General features: G+C 36.9%; 2 protein-coding genes across 4 annotated transcripts in view; both read right to left on the bottom strand.

Moving 5' to 3' along the window:
* Positions 1-275: 275 nt before the first annotated feature.
* LOC125241324 (von Willebrand factor-like) lies at positions 276-15,229 on the bottom strand. Of its 2 annotated transcripts, none has more exons than XM_048149741.1 (5): positions 15,119-15,229; positions 13,774-13,941; positions 11,859-12,059; positions 1,900-2,069; positions 276-382 (listed from the first exon to the last, which is right to left on the bottom strand). In XM_048149741.1, the coding sequence occupies exons 1-5, from the start codon at positions 15,198-15,200 to the stop codon at positions 311-313; spliced, it is 693 nt and encodes a 230-aa protein (XP_048005698.1). In that variant the 5' UTR covers positions 15,201-15,229; the 3' UTR covers positions 276-310. The 2 variants fall into 2 exon arrangements, with proteins under 2 accessions (XP_048005698.1, XP_048005706.1); XM_048149749.1 differs by having other exon boundaries at positions 277-401; positions 1,905-2,069.
* Positions 15,230-16,258: 1,029 nt separating this feature from the next.
* Positions 16,259-23,997, bottom strand: part of LOC125239923 (zonadhesin-like) — a 75,519-nt gene continuing 67,780 nt past the window's right edge. Inside the window, exons 40-46 of one of the 2 annotated variants that reach the window (XM_048147720.1) lie at positions 21,915-22,118; positions 19,031-19,210; positions 18,594-18,773; positions 18,154-18,333; positions 17,851-18,039; positions 17,179-17,361; positions 16,259-16,658 (exon numbers count right to left, since the gene is read on the bottom strand). In XM_048147720.1, the coding sequence (XP_048003677.1) occupies positions 16,462-16,658; positions 17,179-17,361; positions 17,851-18,039; positions 18,154-18,333; positions 18,594-18,773; positions 19,031-19,210; positions 21,915-22,118 (1,313 nt within the window). In that variant the 3' untranslated portion in view covers positions 16,259-16,461. The remainder of the gene's footprint in view (positions 16,659-17,178; positions 17,362-17,850; positions 18,040-18,153; positions 18,334-18,593; positions 18,774-19,030; positions 19,211-21,914; positions 22,119-23,997) is intronic. The other variant, XM_048147734.1, reaches the window with a different exon arrangement.

Raw genomic sequence — 23,997 nt, forward strand, 5'->3', positions numbered from 1 at the left:
TTTGGCGTAGGAGAGAATTATCCATTTACCTGGGGTTTACCCGAAAGGACATAGACAAACATTTCCTTTCCGTTTTCGCGATCAAAAAATGTATATTAAAGCATAAAAACTCCATGGCAGAGGCCATGGCCGCATTTCTCAATGGAGTTTCGTAGATTTAGAAATTTATAAAAATGTTTTGTTGTCGCTAGTTGAAGTGTAGGTAACTGGCCACACTCATTAAAATGGCAGGAAACACAAGGTTCTAAAAATAGAAAAGAAAATAAAACCAAACTTTTTTTTTCCAACAGCTTTATGTGTCGTTAGGTATCTACCTACAACTCATCCAACTATAAATGTAATTACCTAAGATATCGTGTGATATGATGATGATCCATCTATACTTTATTATGCATCCTTAGCTGAAAAAAAAATGAAGCTTTAATACCGTGAAAACACCTTAGAGTGTGCGCGGAAAGAGAAAAAAAATCACGACTTTTGAGCAGACTTAGTGCGCTTTCACATTATCCAATCCGATATCGGATGTCGGACCCATATCCCATACATCTAAGCCGCCATCTTTGATTTTTGCCTTTGAAATCCTTCCGACATCCGATATCGGATCGGATAATGTGAAAACGCACTTAGGCTAATATTCACTTAATAAACTAAAATTTCTTAATGAAAACCACATCTCGAGACATTAAGGGTCACTCACTTGCACTACCGAAAATGGAGGGTTACCCACCATTTTATATGGAATTTGACAGTTGACAGCCCACTAACCTTGAGTTAAGCGGGTGGTGCAAGTGGCCCTAAGGATACTGTGCCTACAGGTATTTCTTTCAGTTAAATTACTCACTCTTCTTTCAGTCAATTATATCAACTACTATACAGCCGCGTCTCTTCGCCTAGTTTATCTGACTGCGCTTAGCTTTGCAAAAGCTGAAATTACCCCCTTATGGTGTTCTTTCTATTTCAGTAGATTTTGCGGAACCTGCACTAAAAACGAGGCGGTAATTTCAACTTGCATTAAACCAGTAGGCCTAGCACATGATTGCCGCGAGATAGATCACACGACTTCTTCGCCTTTCGATTAATGACATAATGACGGGTAGTCTATCTCGCGGCGACATAACTTTCTTCTGCAAGCGAAGAATCGGTACCTACCCTAGGAGAAAAGACGGGGCTTCACGGTACACCACCACTGAGTATAAGTAATAGTGATCGGGGATTTGGATGCCACACGGGGTGAATGACTTCAAACATTAGGCTAGTATGGATAAGCCGCGGGATTCCAAGTTTTATGTGGTTAGAAAAAGGACAGTTTTTTTTATCATGATATTAAGTACTACCTTTATATTATCAACTTATTGCTATTTCGGGTCGTTGTTTTAAATGCGACATCAAATCATCATTGTTATTACTACTGAATTTATTTTTCTTAACTAGTTTAGTATAGGCCTCACTTACAATAAAATATGAGTATAAAAATTTACTTTATTATAGATAAATAATTTAGTGCAAAATTAACACAATATTTTCTTAGTGACAAAGAAAGTTTGACTTTTTTATATTAAAATAATACCTACATTTTTGTACAATTTCATTATTTTTACACACCTAATCATTCCTATTTCCCTATATCATAACGAAGACATGCTAAACTTGCTTATTCAATATCGTTTATTTTATAAATATTATTACCTGCACGGGAATTTTTATTTTTAGTTACTTGTAACCTCATTGTTTATGAGCTACGGTAGTTGCTTACCATTAGACAATCCGTCTGATCATTTAACTACTAAGACATAAGAAAAATTATCACGGGTCGGACGGCATATCCATATCACTGTTTCTACTTGATATCCCGTGGTGTGGCATCCAAATCCCCGATCACTGGAATTATAGTAGCTTCAACTTACAGCAATCCTTAACGCATTTGCCTTTCTTGTTGCGGTAGGTACCCCTGTTACAGTAGCATGCATCGACACATTGCCTGGTGCATGTTTTTGGCGGATTTTCGATATTTTTACAGGTGATTGGGCAAGCGGTTCCACACGTGTCATGGTACTCGCCTTTCGGGCAGGCTAGAAGAACACAATTTTAATAAAAATATGTTTAGACGATCATTGTTTCGAAAGTTGGAAGTGCAGGTCAGGCGGCGTAGATAACTAGATATCTCATATTTACAATAAAGACGTGGCATCCTCTAAATAATTGTAGAGCAACAACTAGGTACTGCCTGATGAAATTGATAAAACAATTTATATGAAACGTACGTGTTGTGTAGGTACTTGTATAAAAAAAAACAAAAAAAATATTGGTAATTTTTCAGCAGTTTAGGCACCTAATAAAAGATACAAATAATTTTTAAGAAAAAAAAAACCGTCGCCTTTCGGGTTCTGGTGAAAGCTACTTGCGAATGTTGGATTATGTAGAAATGTGTAAGTATTTTTTAAAACTGCTTTTAATGCTTTAATTATTAGATGGCAACACAAATGAATATACGTATAACGTTAAGGTTTGAGGAGTTTCCTCAATTCCTCATGAATCCGATTATATTATAAGAAATCGAAGCTTGACAAACTTTGACTTGTAAACTCAATATTCTTAACAAACATAACTAAATAAATGTCACTGTTCTGTACTTAAATGCATGCTTTTCTTACAAAAATACTAAAGTCACTATGAGTGTGCCGTTCAGATTTGAGGAGTTTGGTTCTGACTATCATCAGCAGTTCCACTGCACCAAATGTCACTGTTCTGGACGTAAGTGCATGCTGTTCTTATAAAAATACCAAAGTCACTATAAGCGTGCCGTTCAGATTTGAGGAGTTCGGTTCTGACCATCATCAGCAGTTCCACTGTACCAAATGTCACTGTTTTAGACGTAAGCGCATGCTGTTCTTATAAAAATGGCAAAGTCACTATAAGCGTGCCGTTCAGATTTTAGGAGTTTGGTTCTGGCCATCATCAGCAGTTCCACTGTACCAAATGTCACTGTTCTGGACGAAAGTGCATGCTGTTCTTATAAAAATACCAAAGTCACTATAAGCGTGCCGTTCAGATTTGAGGAGTTCGGTTCTGACCATCATCAGCAATTCCACTGCACCAAATGTCACTGTTCTGGACGAAAGTGCATGCTGTTCTTATAAAAATACCAAAGTCACTATAAGCGTGCCGTTCAGATTTGAAGAGTTCCGTTCTGGCCATCATCAGCAGTTCCACTGCACCAAATGTCACTGTTCCGTATCTAAATGCATGCTGTTCCTTTAAAAACACAAAAATCACCATATGTATGCCTTTCAGATTCGAGGAGTTCCCTCGATTTCTCCAGGATCCCATCATCAGAACTGGGTTCTGAGAAAAATGGGACCAATCTGTATGTATACATACATACATTCAATAAAAATAAAAAAATTTCAAAATCGGTCCAGTAACGACGGAGATATCGAGGAACAAACATTAAAAAAAAAAAAAAAAAAAACATACAGACGACTTGATAACCGTCCTTCTTGAGATATGAGGCGACGGTTAAAAAAAAACATACAGACGACTTGATCACCGTCCTTCTTGAGAGATATGAGGCGACGGTTAAAAACAAACTAGATATCTCTTTTTATCGCCCTTCCGTATTGATGCGAAATATGCAGTTTCGCTTCGTACACCTCAGAGTGGTTAATGTGGCTAGGCTGGCAGTTGTCAAAACGGAGGCGCAACTGACCTGTTTACGATTTAGTCCAATTTTTGTGATTTGGCTTAAAGCTAATAATGGGTTTCATAAGATTGATTTTGACAAGAAGTAAAGCTTAATAGTTATTTGTTATACAAGGGGGCAAAGTTGTATTTTAACGCCGAGTGCGGAACTCGCAAGTTCAGGATTCTGTTCTCGAACCACTCGCTTCGCTCGTGGTTCAACTATAGAATCCTTTCACTTGCTCGTTTTTCAACACACGAGAAGTAAAATACATTTGCACCCGAGTGTAACACAAAACTTTTCCCCTCACTATAGCGAGGAAACTACAACGCAAAAAATGCGTTTATCACTGCTTCCAGTAGTTCCACAAGTGGTAAATCATCTTTATTACTAGATTCACCTATTTTTATCAATTTTAAAGCAGTTAATTTGACTTTATTCAAGGTTACTTTACCCACTAGTGGATAAAATGCGTTTTTACCCGCTGGTATTAAAGGACAAAACACGTGTTTCCGAGCTAGTGAGGGGAAAATATGTGACAATCCATCACAGAAAGGCCCTTATGGCAGGTATTGAGTTAGGCACAGATCCTAAATCTGCATTAAATAAGCTATCTAATACAAAAAAAATCATGGCCCTAGGCCACGTACTTTTTTTTTTAAAAATCATCAAGCATACACATGCTAAGTATTGCACTTTTGAGAAAACGTGAAAAGAAGTTTGAAACTCACTTTAAGGGTGTTCCCATTGGAAGTTACATAGATGACGATTGATTGTATATCTCAAGGTACATTTCTTTGAGAATCAGTTGTGATTGTGTTTCATCGACTTCCAGATCATGAAAAATCGAGCTTTGATTAGGGCAAGTCGCTTATAAGAAAAAATTAGGAAAACATATTTTTTTGGCTTTTCTTCTAATATGTTGCTATCTGAACTATAGTACATAGTTATATATGTTTCAACTTACATTTAAGGATAGAAATAAAATCCCATGGTTCATTAAATATGTATATTTTAATCAGAATATCACAATTAGAATATTTAACATCTGCTCCTATAATAATAATAATTTTCGTATAGAGACTTCTAAATTATATTTAATCAGTCTACACATTTATAACTAAAGTGTCAGAATTATTCTGCATGTCTTATTTTTTTATTTATAAATTTTTAAAGTTACATAAAAATCACAAATTATTGACTCCCATACATTTGGGAAAAGGGCCCTTATGACCATCACAGATAAAAATTACTCATTGCTAATGTATTTTATTATTTTAGTTACTTATCTTGTATTATAACAGAATACCAAAGAAAAAATGTTATATGAAGTAAACTTAAAATCTTGATCATTAATCAGTAATTCTCATAAAACGTTTATTATAATTATTAATTCACACAGTACCTACCAGATCGATTTGTAATTCTTAATATTTGTTTTTTAATTATTTAAGACACAGTATATCGGAAGAAAACACATCTTACCACCGATAATGTCACCAATAAGGGACCATTCATCCGCGTGAAGAGCGCGGCGTGCGAAGTGTCGCGAGTAAGAGAGAGACAGTGGTAACGGCGGCATTAGTCAAAGGAAGAACATCTTCGCTTTGACACGCCGCCGAGTGAGGTTTGAAGTCAGATTGCACTTAGTAGCTACTCACGAGTAAGATTTTTATTTTAAAGTGACGACTAGGTACCTAAATCGGGTAATTTTTAAATTAGGTATCAAAGTACTTCATTGAATCGTACCTATATAACATAAACTAACTTATAAACAAAAGTTGTAAGTAATTACAACATTTTTTAACAACAGTTTTCATATTTTCGAACGCGCTCTGGCATAAGGGCCCTTTTCTACTAAACTTTGAGCTGAATTTTAATATAGAAATACTTAACGTACACTACTGAAACCAAGCTACAATTGCACGTCTATTCGTATATTTTACTATTTTGCATAAATTCAAAAATCGATAATTTCGAACGATTTTACAAAAACGTCGATATCTCCGTAACTAGAAACCGCCATAAGGGCCCTTTTCTTATGGATTGTCACATATAATGTTTATCAATACGTCTCATTGTAGAATCTAATTATTTATGAAGTATATTAATAAATAATCATCCTCCTCCTTGCGTTATCCCGGCATTTGCCATGGCTCATGGGAGGGTCCGCTTTGACAACTAATCCCAAGATTTGGAGTAGGCACTAGTTTTTACGAAAGCGACTGCCATCTGACCTTCCAACCCAAAGGGTAAACTAGACCTTATTGGAATTAGTCCGGTTTCTTCACGATTAGTATAATATATTAATAAATATAAGCTAATAATAGACATACACTGAGGTACAATACACATAAATAAATAAGTCAAAAAGACAAATTCTTACATTTCGAGGCGTTGCAGGCCCATACAGCCACTGCTACGATTGTTATAAAAAATATCAACTTCATTATTTTTCCTTTTTTCAAGAGACTTCCACTTGTTTCTCTTCTTGTGTGAAATTTAAATATTTATACTAATTACCTGTAAATGTATACTGCGATAAGAGTTAAAAATGTATAAAAGTTGATTTGATATCACATTAAATTTGTAATGGTAATTAATACTACTTACTTGTTAGGTTCAATGAATTAATGCCGCCTCAAAAAGTACCTATTGTTAAAATAAACAATTGCAATATTTTCCACATTTTCGTGTAACCTGCTCACGTATAGCTTCACACACATAAGTATTTAAACTGTCAAATTTTTACATAGATTGAACACAGGTTTTCGTACCTCAAAAGGAAAAAAGCGGAACTCTTATCTAGGATCACTTGTAGTACCTACTTCTGTCTCCCATTCAAAGAATCAAACTTCTGAGTCAGAGACAAAGTTATAAGTAGTTAAAATGTATATTGCACCCTCTCAACTGTTTCAAGGGTAGGTATTACAAAATTAAAATTTTGAAAAAACCCCCGACCGCGACATAGTAGACCGATTTTCATGAAACGTGGCTAAGAACACTCCCGACTTACTCAGCTTTCAGACAAAAAAACTAAATCCAAATCGGTTCATTCGTTCGGGAGCTACGATACGATGCCACAGACAGACACACACACAGACCGACCGACAAACAGACAGACAGACAGACAGACAGACAGACACACAGACTGACACGTCAAACTTATAACACCCCGTCGTTTTTGCGTCGGGGGTTAAAAATGAATAAGGTATTTCCCGTTTATCTATTAGAATTATGATATTTTGCACATTATATAGGTAAAACTAACAGTAAAAAATCCATAAAGTAAGAAATAAATAAAACAGAATTAATTAACTTATTTATTCACAGAACCCTCGGTGGGTAAGTCCACTTGGAAATATCCGTGGACACAGTAAATAAAATACTAGATAGTTTTCCAATGTATATTTGTGCCCACCGCACAGGCAAACGAACTGAACCAAAACTGACATGTTTGCATAATGTGACATTGTCTAGAAGACGATTCTATTCAACCAGTAGAGTTTATAATGGTGCACATACGAACTTCATAGTTAATAAACTTACGTAGGTTCTAACATTGGCCCTTGAACCAATATAAACTCATGTACATCACATACATTAAACACATAGTAATCTAAGCAAATACATTAGACATATCCGCTGTCTAAAAACAAAACATTACCTACAACACAAAAATAGGCATAGCAAAGGTATCAGTAAATTTCTTAAAGTATCCGTAACATATAAAACTACAAATAGTCAAAACATACATGAAACGGATCTAAAACAAACTATACCTTCACAAGTATATAGTATAATATACTATATAGTATATAGTATATAGTATAATATACTATAGTATATAGTATAGTATAATATACTATATACTTGCTTAGAGCCAAGTCACTTATTTAATGATACAAATAAATGACTAACAAACTTATCATGTTTTTCTTTTGCTAACGGTTTCGTTAAAACATCGGCCATCATTTCATCAGTTGATAGGTATTTTAAAACGACAGTACCTTCCTCAACGATTTCCCTGATGAAGTGATGCCGTACATCGATGTGCTTCGTTCTGGCGTGGTACATAGAATTAGCACACAATTTCAGTGCAGACTGATTGTCATTAAACAAAGTAATCCTATACTGTACCCCGTAAATTTCGAACAGAAACTTGCGTAGAAAGAGAGCCTCTTTACAAGCATCTGACAGACACATGTACTCACTCTCCGTGCTTGAAAGAGCGACTGTCTTTTGTCTCCTACTCTCCCATGAGATAGTAGAATTTCCGATTTTGAACACAAAACCGGTATAAGATCGGCGATCGACCTCATTTGACGCAAAATCAGCATCAGCATATGCGACGATGTCTAAACCTGACTTCTGAAAAGTTAAACAATGATTAAGCGTACCTTTCAGATAGCGAAGAACGTGTTTCGCCGCCTTCCAGTGAGTCTCGTCGTACGTGTCGTTGAACTGGCTGAGTGAGCTGACAGCATGCGCAATATCTGGTCGCGTACATACCGCTATGTAAATTAGACATCCTATCAGGCCTCTGTAGTCGTGCGTACAATCTTTCTTTGTAGATTTCACGAGCTTCAGACCTGTTTCCATAGGTGTTCGCGCAGGTTTGCAATCCGACATATGATACCTTCTTAATATAGCTTGACTGGTCTAGAGTAATCTCGTCATTCTGTCTGCAAAGCCTCATTCCAAGAATGTGATGAGCCGGCCCTAAATCTTTGATTTCAAAGGCTTTCTTTAATTCTTCTTTGATTTCAGCCGTATCTCGGCAATCAGCTGAAGAAAACAACATTATGTCATCAACATAGAGCGCAATTATAATAATGGATTTCCCGCTCGACTTGACATAAACACAAGGTTCGGAAGATAAACGTTTGAACTTCATTTTGTTTGTCAAAACGCCATTTATTTTCTCATACCAAGACTTCGAAGCTTGCTTCAGTCCGTATATGGCCTTATTCAACTTGTAAACTTTATCTTCTTGGCCTTTAATCTTATAGCCTTCCGGCTGCTCCATAAAAACAGTTTCTTTTAAATCTCCATTCAAAAACGCCGTTTTTACATCAAGATGCTCGATTTTCATGTTATGTTCCGTTGCTAAAGCTAGTAACGTACGTATAGTGGAATATCTTACTACAGGAGAAAAAGTTTCCTCGTATCTTTGTTCTCCGGATCTATCAATCTGTAACCTTTTGTGTCGTCACAGTATCCGGCAAAAATATACTTCTTACTTTTGGGATCCAGTTTGTCCCGTTTGTGCTGAAGGGCATACGCTTGACAGCCAAAAATGCGCAGGTAGCTAAGATTCTCCTTTTTACCTGTCCACTTTTCTTCTGGTGTACTGCCCATCACAGCCTTAGTCGGAGAGCGATTCTTAAGATAGACGGCGGTGTTAACCGCTTCTGCCCAGAATTCCTTTTTCAAGCCTGCTTCCTGAAGCATGCACCTGGCTTTCTCCGTAACGCTTCTTATCGCGCGCTCCGCAACCACGCTCTGCTACCAACTTGGAAATATCCGTGGACACAGTAAATAAAATACTAGATAGTTTTCTAATGTATATTTGTGCCGACCGCACAGGCAAACGAACTGAACCAAAACTGACATGTTTACATAATGTGACATTGTCTAGAAGACGATTCTATTCAACCAGTAGAGTTTATAATGGTGCACATACGAACTTCATAGTTAATAAACTTACGTAGGTTCTAACAAGTCCAACTCCCACTTGGCTGGTTTTTTATCTTCTGCTAATTTGTGACTTTAGATAATTAATTCATTAAATATGCAGACAATTGAAGTGGCCCTTTACGCATGCCATCCAGTCCGAGGGACCAGGGACGATGACGGACTAACCAGTGTAGGACTACCGTCTAAAACCACCAACGAATTCCGTCTCCGCCTTGGGTGGAATGTCCCAGGACAATAAGCATTCCACCACGTACAAAAGTTAAGCCAATCTTGGGGTTCGAATAGGCACCTCGTGTTTGAGAGTCAGACGGTGTAACCGCTACACTAACTGTCCTATCATTTATTGCAAATTCTGATTTGAAACGACCAGAGAACTAACAAAGTTCAAAAACATTCGGAAAGCAAATAAAAAACGCACACAGAAATAACAAGATCAAACTACAAACACCAATATTTATAGTAGATTTACATAATTATATTGAAGCTAAGCTACATAAGTGCGTATGTAACTAGTACAGAGCTGAATACTAAACCAAATCACTTGTTTAGGTAGGTACTCAAATATCAGATTACGTCGTCAGATCTTTAGAAGGAACGCCTCTATGTATTGCAACTTTTTAATTTCTATTTGTTTTTGTCTGACTATATACCACAAGTCACTATTGTCACATACTTAGACTCCTACTTACTTAGAGCCAGTTGCATCAACCACAGTTAACAGAAACATTCAACGCCACGCAGCAACGTAGCAACAGACGGTTTGGTGCAACCGACCCTTATTATTGCGAGTGATACTAATTATGTACTAACTGTAGAAAGTAAGTTACGTAGTCGTAACTTACTTTCGTGAGAAAGATCGTGGTAAGCTATATCCATACTAATATTATAAATGGGAAAGTGTGTGTGTCTGTTTGTTTGTCCGTCTTTCACGGCTGAACGGAGCGACGAATTGACGTGATTTTTTAAGTGGAGATAGTTGATGGGATGGAGAGTGAAATAGGCTACTTTTTGTCTCTTTCTAACGCGAGCGAAGCCGCGGGCAAAAGCTAGTTAAGTATAAATTAGAGGGCAGGTAGGTGTATACATATTCCATTCTGGAATGTGGAGATCCCAGGTTGGTGCCTAGTGATAAAATCGATGTATAATATGTATTACGTGGCCAAAAACGGTGTCTCTCCGGTATCCACATAAGTTGGTAATGCTGCTAATGGGTGATGGACTGACGAATAAAGCACGGTGGTTTACAACTGTTAGGTATTTAGTTGTCAACTTGTCAGCATTTAGCTCACTTGAAACGATCTAAAAGTTAGAGCAGTCTGAAAAAAAAAGCTATTAAGCACTGGCCAACCGAGCCGACTCATTAAGGCTGCCTAGAAAGTTTTTAAAGTGCCTCATTATCTTAAGGCTTTGTTATAGTTTCTTTTTTCTACGTTCAGAACAACTGGCCAACTAGAAATATGTCACAGAAGAATAATTCCAATTAAATTTATTTTTAACAAGCAGAAACGTCTGCTAACGATTTTAAACATTTTTATATTAAAGGAAAAAAAATGGAAATTTTTCCATTTTTTTCCTTTAATATAAAAATAATTCCAATTATTTAGTAAAATAGTTGGTTAAAGGCGCCTAACCTTTCAAAGATATCCATACACCAGAGCATTAGCGACTGGTACCGCAGTGGCTGGACGATTTAGTGGAAAGGACCCTAGCCGCGTAAGCTAAAGACCCGGGTTAGATTCCCCACTCAGCCGCCGATGTGGACTTGGTTACTTTTATTTTAGTGTGTGATATCCTGATATATGTATGAATTTATAGAATAACGAAAATACATACACTATTTTACAAAGCTGTATTATGATAATTCAAATTCAAGTCTAATTAAATACTTATGTAAAATTGTGTCGATGATCTTGCAGATCTTGCTACATTTTACTATGCAGGTTTAGCTGAAATAAAAATAGAACTTAAAAATAACCACCAGAGATACGTGGAAAGAAAAGACTCGTGAAATTTATGGGATCCGGAGTTACATTCAACGACTCGTCTCTTTCATTGTATGTGCGTCGTTAATTACAATATTACTAAAATATTTAGTTGGGTATTTTATTCAGGTACTACTGAAACAAGCGCTAATATCAAACCAATATTAAAATAAAGCTGCATGGAGTCGTGTCAGTTACTCACAGCTAACATTCCTGCGTTTCTTTCTCTTCCGCCAGGGCCACTTCCGCCACCCGCTTAACTCGAGATTAGTGGGCTGTCAACCGTCAAATTCCATATAAAATGGTGGATTAACCTCGGGTTAACCCTCCATTTTTGGTGGTGCAAGTGAAGTTTGAGAGACGCTCGTGAACGCAACTAACTGATATGATTCTAGCATCATTTGTGACATCAGTTTAATAAGCATTTTCTAATTGGCCTGTATCGGATTCATAATGTCAGTGGACGTTATTTAGTTGGAAATAAGTGGGATTCTTACGAGGCGGGCACAGGCGGCTAGGTATACAAAGGTCTTTGGCAGTCCCGTTCCTCAAGTATTCGGAGATGCAGTCACACCCAGGCTCGCACTTCGTAGCATTACGGCAGTCATAGGTGGTGTAGGTTGAGTCACACGTTTGAGGGGGGCATGTTATACGACACGGGTTGTATACCTCGTTAGCTTTGCATTTGATTGGTGGAGCTAGAATGAAATTGACACAGTCAGATATACTTCATTGACAGAGAGGTCTAGGTTAGGAGAAAGTCATCGATTTACCCGGGGTTTACTCGAAAGGTGGAGGGACATTACAAACATTTCCTTTACGTTGTCGCAATCTAAAAACGTGAAAACTCATGGCAGAGGCGCTGGGTCGCAATACTCTGTGGATTTTCGTAGATTCCGAAATTTATAAAAATGTTTTGTTGTCGCTAATTGAAGTGTAACTGGCCACACTCATTGAAATGGCAGGGACAATACAAGGTTCTAAAACAGTGAAGAAAAAAAAAGAAAAACTTTCTTCCCAACAGCTTTATGTGTCATCACCCTCGTCCAACTATAAATGTAATATATCGTATGATAAGAAGATGATAACGATGATGATCCTCTATACTTTACTATGCATCCTTAGCTGAAAAAAAATTAAGACTTCATACCATGGACATTCATGCACGTTTTTTGAGCAGACTCTTATGTATACTCACTTATTTAATAAATCTTACTTAACTTAATACTATAATAATAATACTACCCTCCACCAGAGTACTGAAATACATTGGCACCACATTTAGAGACGTTAACGACACCTAAGGTATTTCTTTCACTTAAATTACTAGGGACTATACAACCCAGTCTCTTCGCCTAGCTTTGCAAAAGCTGGAATTGCCGCCTTATAGTCATCATCATTTTCGTTGCGTTATCCCGGCATTTGCCACGGCTCATGGGAGCCTGGGGTCCGCTTTGACAACTAATCCCAAGATTTAGCGTAGGCACTAGTTTTTACGAAAGCGACTGCCATCTGACCTTCCAACCCGAAGGGTAACTAGGCCTTATTGGAATTAGTCCGGTTTCCTCACGATGTTTTTCCTTCACCGAAAAGCGACTGGCAAATATCAAATGACATTTCGCACATAAGTTCAGAAAAACTCATTGGTACGAGCCGGGGTTCGAACCCGCGACCTCCGGATCGAAAGTCGCACGCTCTTACCGCTAGGCCACCAGCGCTTTTTAATTGCCGCCTTATAGTGTTCTTTCTATTTCAGTAGATTTTGCTTAACCTGCACTAAAAACGAGGCGGTAATTTCAACTTTCACTAAAGCAGGCGAAGAATCGGTATCCTAGGAGAAAAGACGGGGTGTTACGGTACTTAAAACACTGAATAATACACGGTGTATTATAAGAAAACCGAAAGATTTTAACTACGCATTTCTGAGGCCAAAATAAAGATAAAATGTTATATGACGTCAAGCAAATTTTTTTTGTGTAATTTTCTTTTGACTTTTTTGCATAAAATATTAATAGAGGTATATGTAGAACTGGCACTTAAAATATTTTTTTTTTCTAAATACTTTTTTGCAATGAGTTACTAGTTACTTTTTGATATTATCAAAGAGGATAGTTAAGTAGATCATGTAATGTCCGATAATGGCATCATCGCAATCAAAACAGCGTTTTGTTCTGAGAAATAATAAGTAATTGTTATTTTTTAATTGCTTATAACTCTGAAAGTAGGCGATATCCAGAAAAGTTTATATGACATTTTACCCTTCTAATATCATGAGGAATACGCTGTTAAAATTATACGGTTTCCTCATGTTACACCGTGTACAATAGTTTTAACTTTACTTATATATAATAGTTATAATAGTAAGCAGTTATAGTTTTTACTTTACTTTCGTGTTTATTAGCGTTAACTTACAACAATCCGCAGTGCATTTGCCTTTCTTGTTGCGGTAGGTACCCTTGGCACAGAAGCATCCGTCGACACATTGTGAAGTGCATATTGGCGGTTCGTCTTTATTTTCACAGGTGGGTGGGCAAGCCGAACCGCACGTGTTACGAACCTCGCCTTTCGGGCAAGGTGATGCTAAAAGAACACAATTAAAAAAAAACAGATATTTATTTAGACAGTCATTTTTCAAGATTTTCAACTTGCAGTTGGCTGCGTAGATATTTAACTAGATGTCTCTCTCTTCCGTATTGATACGAAATAGGTATCCAGTTTCTCTTCGTATTCGTATAGACTAAGAGCCCGGAGCCGCCAGACCTTCATCATTTTCTCAAGGATGAAACATTGGGATAATGTAGATTTCGGATCGACGTTTAATGTCTGTATATGACCTAAATAGTTCGGCCCGTCGGCCATTTTTTTGCTATAAGGTTTTTTTTAAACACTAACTTTCCTTAAATTGTCAAGGCTGATATTTATATATGTATACGAGCTCTAGATTATCCCAAAGTTTCATGCTTGCTTATCCCAAAATGAGGAAGGTCTGGCGGCTTGTGTGCGTAGCCGAATGCACAAACGCTCACGAAACGCTCACGATAATATCTCTTTCGTAGCTATCTATCTCTATCTACTACCTTTGCGGCATTTCGATTTCGTTTCGCGTCGCAGAAAGGTAGTCTGGCTCTGTCGCGCCAATACGTAAGAGCGATAGAGATAGATATCTACGAGCGTTTCGTTTCGTGAGCGTTTATAGTGCCATTCGGCTACGCACGCCTGAAAGCGCTGGCTCTGTAGCCAGTACGATAGAGATAGTTAATGTTTCGTTATTTTTCGTGAGCGTTTGTGCCATTCGGCGTACCCTGAGCTCTTACGCCGTGTCTTGCGTCCGACGGTTTGAGTCGCACGGCGTTCGAATCGATAAATTGTCATCGCCGTCGCGAAAATAATCGCGCGACCGTCGCCCACGCAAGCCACCGTTTTCAACCAGAGTAGTTAATGTGGTTATTTTTCAAAACGGAGGCGTGAAAGTGATTAGATTTTACATTTTTGTAATTTGACTTAACGCTAAAAATCGGTTTCATAAGATTACGATTAAAATAATAAAAACATAAAAATTTTGTACACAATTTGCCCACGGTAAGCTTAACGCAACGATATAATAATATATAAATTCATAAGATTGCATTTGATAAGAAGTAAGGCGTTTTTAGAATGTTTATCAATACGTCTCATTGTAAAATCTAATTATTTATGAAGTAACTATATTAATAAATAGAAACTAAATAATATACAGTGAAGTGAAATACTTTCTTACGTGGCACTTTCTTCTTGTAGCATGAAGCGTTGCAGGCCCATACAGCCACTGCTACGATTGTTATAAAAAATATCAACTTCATTATTTTTCCTTTTTTCAACCGACTCCCACTTGTTTCCGTTCTTCTATGTAAATATTTAAACTAATTACTTGTAAATTTATACTATTACGAGAGTTTAAAATATATTCGTGGTATATAAAATGAGAATAATGTTTTTTTTTGTCACGTTTATTGATTACAAGTGTAATTTTTCGTTTATGTATGTTTCGAGGTAACCATTACTAAATACTCGTGTTCGAGGCGTAAATACTTTCGTGTTCGACCGCTCGTAGGTAGCCGATTACATGGGTTTCCCCGTATTAGCGAAAATATAGCCCGGTTTTGTTAAATAATTTAAAAATTCAAAATTATTGTACCTATGTGGGTGTAGTGTAGGTACATTTATTAACTGATATTGATTTGCTTATCTTATCTTATACTTTTAAACGAGCAATTCTTGTATATTTATTTATTTATTTATATATACCGACGATCTCGGAAACCGCTCTAACGATTTCGCTGAAATTTGTTATGTGGGGGTTTTCGGGGGTGAAAATCGATCTAGCGTAGCCTTAGATCCCGGAAAACGCGAATTTTCGAGTTTTCAGTTTTTCTTTCGCGTTGAGTAAAATATTTTCTTTCGCGTTAGTAAACGCTACATAAAATAATCGGTCGTTAAGTGTTTCGCCGCGCGCGCATCGATTCCGCTTAGCTCAGTCGTACGAGGTCGGTCTAATGTAGTACGCAGATAGATCGTAGGTGTCAGGGTTTCGAATCCCGGCCAGAAATTAAGTTTTTGTTTTTTGTCTTTTTTTTGTTTTTGTATTTATAAGAGTTTTTTTTTATCTAAAGACGTGATATATTAAAATAGAACTGAGGGAAGCTCGGTCGCCCAGATATTATTAACAAATAAGCACTGGAATAAACTACACAATTTTTATAAAGCTACCTAAATAAGAATTTTATAAAGAATGCCTATGACGCTCGCATTTTTGTAGGTATATTGGGTATATTGATTAAATTCTTAGAAAAATAAACACTTGCTAGTAGACTGTTTAAGTATGAAAGGGAAATATGTAATAAGAAAGAAAATAAGCAAAGCAGGGATAAAATGATGATTTAAGTAATTTATTAATTTGGTGAACTTTATATGAACAAAATACTTTTATAGCACAGCTCTCCTGATAGGTTCAATATTTATTGCTTCTTGAATGACATTAAAATCTTAACAAATAGATCACAAGAAAATATTAGTCAAATGTATATGAAAATAGTTAAAACGCCTGGTATCATCAATTTCTTATTACTTCAAACATTCTTCAGTAGGGACGCAGACTTTATTCTTCCTCAGGTATCCAGATTTGCATCGACACTGAGGCTTGCAACAATTGGTGGCATTGCGGCAGTCAAACTTGGACCACATATTCTCGCAGCCATCAGTTGGAGGACACGTTGGTGGACACCAGTCGAATTTTTCGTTGGGGCCACAGGCGCGAGGTGCTGTAATCAAAAAATAAGGGATGGTTGTTGAAACTCATAACCATATTTAAAATCAGAGGAATTTTTAGTTATAATATCTACTTATACACACAGCAGTGTAGAGCTGGAATTTACTTTTCTCGGATTTGAATCATAATTCTACAACTTTCTGACACTGTCTTTATTAACTGCCTACCGTTGGGTCAAAGGGCGTTAGGGACAAGATGGTGCAATAATCCAAAGGCATAATGGACTATATGTCTCTCGTCACTTACCATCTGTAAGTCTTGGGCTATCATCGTGTTTCTTACGCTCATTGAGCCTATAGTAATCATTAAATTACTTTCATCCCGTGGAGTTAGTAAGCCTCACCAATAGGTATCATAGTTCTTTAGGGATGAAACTTAGTGGTACTGAAACTTGAGCATGAGCAGTTTGCTTACCCTGTCATGTTGACTTATGTATTTGTGAGAAAGGTACAAAACACTTTTGAACTATTCCGTTCAGTAACATTCTTAAGAATAAGGGGGCTAGTACTTACGGCAGTCTTTAGGCTTGATGCAGCTGATGCCGTCATCAGCGCGCACGAGGCAGTCGTTGCAGAAGCAACCCTCGACGCATTGATCAGTGCAGGCAGTGCAGTTGTCGCCTCGGTTCTGACAAGTCGGCGGGCAGGCTGAGCCGCATTTCGTGTAGCATTCATCGTCGTTGCAGCGAGGTGGTGCTGTACAAAATAGAATCGTAAATTATAGGTACATTTTATCGGAATGTAGTTCTAAAAATGGTGGTGAGAAGCGCTGGTAGCCTAGCGGTAAGTACGTGCGACTTTCGTTCCGGAGGTCGCGGGTTCGAACCCCGGATCGCACCAATGAGTTTTTTCGGAATTTATGTGCGAAATGTCTTTGATATTTGCCAGTCGCTTTTCGGTGAAGGAAAACATCGTGAGGAAACCGGACTAATTCCAATAAGGTCTAGTTTACCCTTCGGGTTTGAAGGTCAGGTGGCAGTCACTTTCGTAAAAACTAATGCCTACGACAAATCTTGGGATTAGTTGTCAAAGTGGAACCCAAGCTCCAAAGAGCCGTGGCAAATGCCGGGATAACGCAAGGAGGATGATGTAGTTCTAAAAATGGTCTGGCACATTCTTTCGCCACAACGGAGTGTGGTTCTGAAGTATTAATGAATGAAAGGGCTAATTATACAAAAGTCTTACAGCACTCGTCGATGGGAACACAAGTGCCATTGTCGTGCCTCAGGTAGCCTTCCTTGCAGACACAGCCTGTCGCTAAACATCCTGTGTGGCACACTTTGCCGTCACCGCGGAATCTAGTTTTGCAGGTCATGAGGCAGGCGTTGTAGCATTCGGACACCACTTCATTCGGCGGGCATTCTAATTTTTTAGCTGAAAGAGGACATCATTTTCAAATTTTAAAATAGTGCGTTCTTGGCTGACTAAGGCAGGTGGAAAATGGGAAACTATCATATTTAGATTTTTTTTTAGGTCTCAGGTACTTACGGCATTTCTTCTTAGGAATACACACTCCTTTAGCATCTCTAACGTAGCCGTCATCGCAGAAGCATGCATTGGTTAACTGACAGGGGCCCATGACTGGTTCTAAGTGGTAGTTCTTGCAGGTCAAGTCGCATTTGTTGCTGTTCGTCTCATAATGTTCATGGTCACCGCAAACTGGTTTCGCTGGAAGGAATTCAAATTATTATTATATATCTAAACAGCCCGTGTGGCACACTTTGCCGTCACCGCGGAATCTAGTTTTGCAGATCATGAGGCAGGTGTTGTAGCATTCGGACACCACTTCATTCGGCGGGCATTCTAATTTTTTAGCTGAAAGAGGACATCATTTTCAAATTTTAAAATAGTGCGTTCTTGGCTGACTAAGGCAGGTGGAAAATGGGAAACTACCATATTTAGATTTTTTTTAGGTCTTAGGTACTTACGGCATTTCTTCTTAGGAATACACACTCCTTTAGCATCTCTGACGTAGCCGTCATCGCAGAAGCATGCATTGGTTAACTGACAGGGGCCCATGACTGGTTCTAAGTGGTAGTTCTTGCAGGTCAAGTCGCATTTGGTGCTGTTCGTCTCATAATGTTCATGGTCACCGCAAACTGGTTTCGCTGGAAGGAATTCAAATTATTATTATATATCTAAACAGCCCGTGTGGCACACTTTTCCGTCACCGCGGAATCTAGTTTTGCAGGTCATGAGGCAGGTGTTGTGGCATTCGGACACCACTTCATTCGGCAGGCATTCTAATTTTTTAGCTGAAAGAGGACATCCTTTTCAAATTTTAAAATAGTTCTTGGCTGACTAAGGCAGGTGGAAAATGGGAAACTATCATATTTAGATTTTTTTTTAGGTCTTAGGTACTTACGGCATTTCTTCTTAGGAATACACACTCCTTTAGCATCTCTGACGTAGCCGTCATCGCAGAAGCATGCATTGGTTAACTGACAGGGGCCCATGACTGGTTCTAAGTGGTAGTTCTTGCAGGTCAAGTCGCATTTGGTGCTGTTCGTCTCATAATGTTCATGGTCACCGCAAACTGGTTTCGCTGGAAGGAATTCAAATTATTATTATGTTATGTATCTACAATAGTAAAAGCAAATTAGTAAAGACTTTTTTAAATCATAATACAAACGGCGCGATTTAATTCATCGTCATCGTCACTAGATTAAAAAAAAAATATATTGGGTACACCTTACGCAGATCAACTAAGCCCCAAACTAAGCAAACCTTGTACTATGGGTGCTAAGCGACGATATACATACATACTTAAATAGATGGATGGTGATAAGCAATAATGTGTCAACCCACAAAAACTAAAAAAATGAGATTTTAATGCCATGTTATAGCTGGATTTTTAAACTTCTATTTGCAAAAATGACCTTTTCATTTTGAAAATTTTCACTATCCCAAAAGTAAAAAAATAGGTTAACACAAATCCTTTATCGTGTGTTGCCTGTTTTGCATTAATGTGTCAAGAACCTTAACTTATTATAGTAATTGGCAGAAGACATATTTAAATTACAATAATGTGTTATGAGGGTTGACTCAACGATTTTTTTACACTTGACTCATTCTTGCAAAACGCAAAAAATTACATAGTTACCCACTATGAGACTTGAATGATTATTGCAAAATGATATTTTATTCGTTGTTTTATGCTACGACCCGTGTTATAAAACATAAGTCATTATTGTTAAATTATATTCGGGTCATAAATTGTTCGTTTTTGGTGTAAGTACCATGACACTATATTGTAAAATATAACTGTTCATATTAATTTATGTTTGAATAAGTTATGACTTAGTCCATTAGTATATTTTTGCACATGAATGGTAAATTCAGTACGAAATTGAACATTTTAAGTCATGAATATACATATTCGTTATTATAATTTGCAAACATTTTTTACAAGTACGTGTTTATATAAAAATCTAATATAAGCTACTATTTTTTTATAATTACTAATTACATTAAGACGTGTTAATGTATGCATAAAAATATTGTTTGATTTTTGAATACTTACTGAATGGTAGTTTATTATTTTGTTAAAGATATTTTATGTTTTGTTCTTGTACAAGTCATGAGTTATTCATAATTTAAATGACTTAGTCTATTTCTTAGCGTAAAAAAATATTTTGTTGTATATTTTAGATAAGTAGTTTATTTTTTTTAAAGATGATTATTTGGTTTTTGTAACGATTTTTTGTTGAAAAAGCACAGATAATTTAGATATGTGTCTAGAAATGATCATTACTCTAATAGTTAATTTATAGTATTTTATTCAACGGGCGTTTAAAAGAGGTCAAGAAATATGAGTGGCGTACTTTCCACGAGTATTTTGGAGTCAGTTAAACACCATTGCATACAATACTTTTACAACGACCATGCACTTAGTTTTTGATAGTTTTTTTTTAATAATTCTCGCGAAATTCACACTGTTTCCTGTATTGCAAAAGTTTGCACTGTCAGCTCAGCTGCCCAAAGCCTTCCCGCGCACGCACGCAGTATCGTTAATGCAATGCGTTGCCATGATTACAGAACCAAACAATGCGTTTTCAGATTTTTCGATACGCACAATCCTGTAAATGACGAATAACAGTTCGGGAGTAGAAAAATCATTAAAAGGTTTGATTAATAAATAATGTATTGATTCCTACATACCTAATAACATAAGTGACAATGACTGATATGTTACTTAACACTTATAAAGTTAAAAATATGCATAGGTAGAGTATTTTACAACAACAATTTATGTGCTTTAACATGTTTATTTAAGACTCATAGATATTTTTAAACAATTAGCAAAAGTGGGTTAAGTATCATAACACAGTCTTGAAAAAGTTTGACGTCGTCGAACAATTCGCAATAAACGAAAAGGGCATTATTTCGTCAAATTGAAGTTTGTTTTGAAATTAAGCTACAATAATCACAACTACTGAACGTATTATAGCTGAAAAACACAACAATCTATATAAAAACAATTTTTTTTAAGAGAAACACAAAAAAATGAGAAAAAATCTTTAGACGCCATTTTCTCAAAATGGTTGGCGTGTGGGTTGACACATTGTTGCTTATCAGCATCCAGATAAATACATACTTATATACATAGAAAACATCCATGACTCAGGAACAAATATCTGTGCTCATCACACAAATTAAATGCCCTTATCGGGATTGGAACCCAGGACCGCGGCTCAGCAGGCAGGGTCACTACCGACTGAGCCAGACAGGTCGTCAATATAAGAGGCGGTATAAAATTATTGGACTTGCGACTACTCGACTACAATTTATTTGATATCCTGCTGACTGTACGCCAATAGGGATGACGACTACATAAAAAAAATGCCATTCTCTTTAGTCCGTCAGTTAGATCGTCCAAAAATACTGAACACATATTTTTCGCATTTCTAATATGAAAAAATACAAAGATATAGAGCATCAAAGTTCCGGAGTGGGGGCTTGTGACGTCACGTCTAAGTAAAAATTGTACCTAGGCGTGACGTCACTCGAAACTTCAACGCACTGTACCGTCGTTTTCGTTTACGAGAAAAAATAAAAAATACGTGTCTAAAATTCTTTGAAAATCTAACTGAAGGACTAATTCATTTTTTTTAGTCGTTTCGCCTATTGCAGTTTCCATATAAATTGAAGTCGTTGCACAAAAATACTGCTAATTATATTTTACTTAAATTGAAAAATTTAATGATTAGGTATTTCAAGGAAATATACGAAATCTATTAATTTCTTACGAGGCGGGCATAGGTTGCTAGGTATACACGGGTCATTTTCTGTTCCATTCCTCAAATATTCAGAGATGCAGTCACACCCAGGCTCGCACTTCGTGTTAACGTTTCGGCAGTCATAGCTGGTGTAGATGGAGGCACATGTTTGTGGAGGACATTTTATACGACATGGGCTGTATACCTCGTTTGCTTTGCATTTTATTGGTTTAGCTGCACAAATAAATGAGGAAAAAATACACATATTACATTAGATGATCGCAAAACATGCACATTTTACATTTAATCTTCCAATATTTGGCTTGAATTTAATTCAAAATCAATAAAAAAACATTACGGATAAAATGGTCCATGCCTTGCATAGGTAGCTAAAAGACACATGTCTGACTATCACGCGTTATAACTAATGTTTAAACTTAGAAACGTCTATTAAAATATTCGAAAGTAGTATGATTATAGTAGGTAAACGGTTAGCTAACCGCAGAGTTTAAGGATAACTCTGTAAAAAAACTCCAAAACGACAATATAATATGTGCCATTGTACATAGACATCTGTATAACTTACTCTATAATTAGGTACTAAGAAATATTTCTACACCTCTCCTGATTTGCTGTAGGTACCTACCCACCTAAATAATTTCAGACCAAAGTGTAAACATGTTCTCCCAGAAAAATGCAAAAGTAAACATAGCCAGGGAAAATATTTCTCTGTCAACAATCCCCTGGCAGAAATGTCAGGGCTTGGAGGCTACGATAAGTGGCTAAAGCTGTGTGTTTAGGACCACGGTGACCTATTGTCATAAAGTGCTTATGAGGCTAGAAAAATGTGGGTCGGAATAAATTTCATTTCAAATGGCTTTTTCTGCGTTCGATGCGACTTATTTGCTCGATAAATTACCGCGCTAGATTTACTATCTTGATTTATTTATGGGCGATATTTAAAAAGTCCTTGGTTAGATTTGGAATACTTTTTTCCGAGTAGCATAATTTATGAAGGTGGCGTGTAAAATTGAAGTAATTTTACTAAGGGTGCCACATCTAGCGTCTCGCGAGCGTAGCGTCGGGCCAACAGTATGGGCAAAGCCTGACGCCGCGTCGACGCGGCGTCTTTTTCCATACAGTAGGCCCGACGCTACGCTCGCGAGACCCTAGATGTGGGGGGACCCTAAAAGTGCTGGACGAAGGAATGGACAAGTTTTTAGACTGCCTGATCGATATCTTAATAATTACAGGTAGAATTTTTCCGGTTTTGTGGCACTTGTCTGACCAAACAGAATAAAAAAATTAACACACATTAAAATATCAATAGTGTTTTTTCAAAACCGTCTTAGAATTTAGGAAAGGTTGGTTCATTACCGATGTAAGAAACCCTATATAAGTAATAATAATAAAATTTACATAGGACCTATATGCCACCTATAGCATATGGTATACTCAAAATGATTTAGTACCAGGGGGCAAATTTTTGAATGTCGCCTATTCGATATTGTGAATTTCGTTCAATAATATCTCCACTACTAGCGATGTAAATGCCACTAATAGGATCAAAAACGAATGGTTAACATTACTATTGTCCCAGATTTGTAAGTTCACATTTTTCACACATTTGTTTTGAAGTACGAGTATGTTGCGATGTGGCTAAATCGATTAGGCCCTATGTACAAGGACAAATATACGATTTCTATCAACTTACTGAAATGTCATTTGAATCGAAATGACAGACTCTGCCACAGCACTAGTTTAAAAATAAAAATGAATGATAAATGACATAATAAGTAAATCCGGAGTGATAAAATAATATCGTAAAATACTCACTGACGAAGATCCGCAAAAATGTAACATGTGTTAGACTATATTTAAAGTAAGCGAAATATTGTTTTTAAGTACTTGATTTTTTTAAATATTATTACAGGATTTTATTTAAAATTTCATTAGGTTGCGCGAGTTTACGTTTTGTGGACGCTGTCATGTGTCAAAAAGAGGTTCTTCCAAATCTGGGACAATAGCCGTCCTTTTTCAAAAATAGCATTACGTCGTTTTCCACAGACATTCGAACGGCGAATTCATGCGTTCGAGATTCAAAAATCGGTCG

Source organism: Leguminivora glycinivorella, chromosome 2, assembly GCF_023078275.1.
Source record: "Leguminivora glycinivorella isolate SPB_JAAS2020 chromosome 2, LegGlyc_1.1, whole genome shotgun sequence".
In the NCBI taxonomy this organism is placed as follows: Eukaryota; Metazoa; Arthropoda; class Insecta; order Lepidoptera; family Tortricidae; genus Leguminivora; species Leguminivora glycinivorella.

Bases quoted from the DNA above. Each gene is read 5' to 3' on its own strand.
- LOC125241324 (XM_048149741.1), bottom strand. From the start codon at position 15,200: ATGAAGTTGATATTTTTTATAACAATCGTAGCAGTGGCTGTATGGGCC. The intron at 2,070-11,858 runs GTAAGAATCCCA...GTGTTCTTCTAG, and splicing joins TAGCCGCCTGTGCCCGCCTC to CCTGCCCGAAAGGCGAGTAC. The intron at 383-1,899 runs TTGAAGCTACTA...TGCATAATAAAG, and splicing joins GCGTTAAGGATTGCTGTAAG to TATAGATGGATCATCATCAT.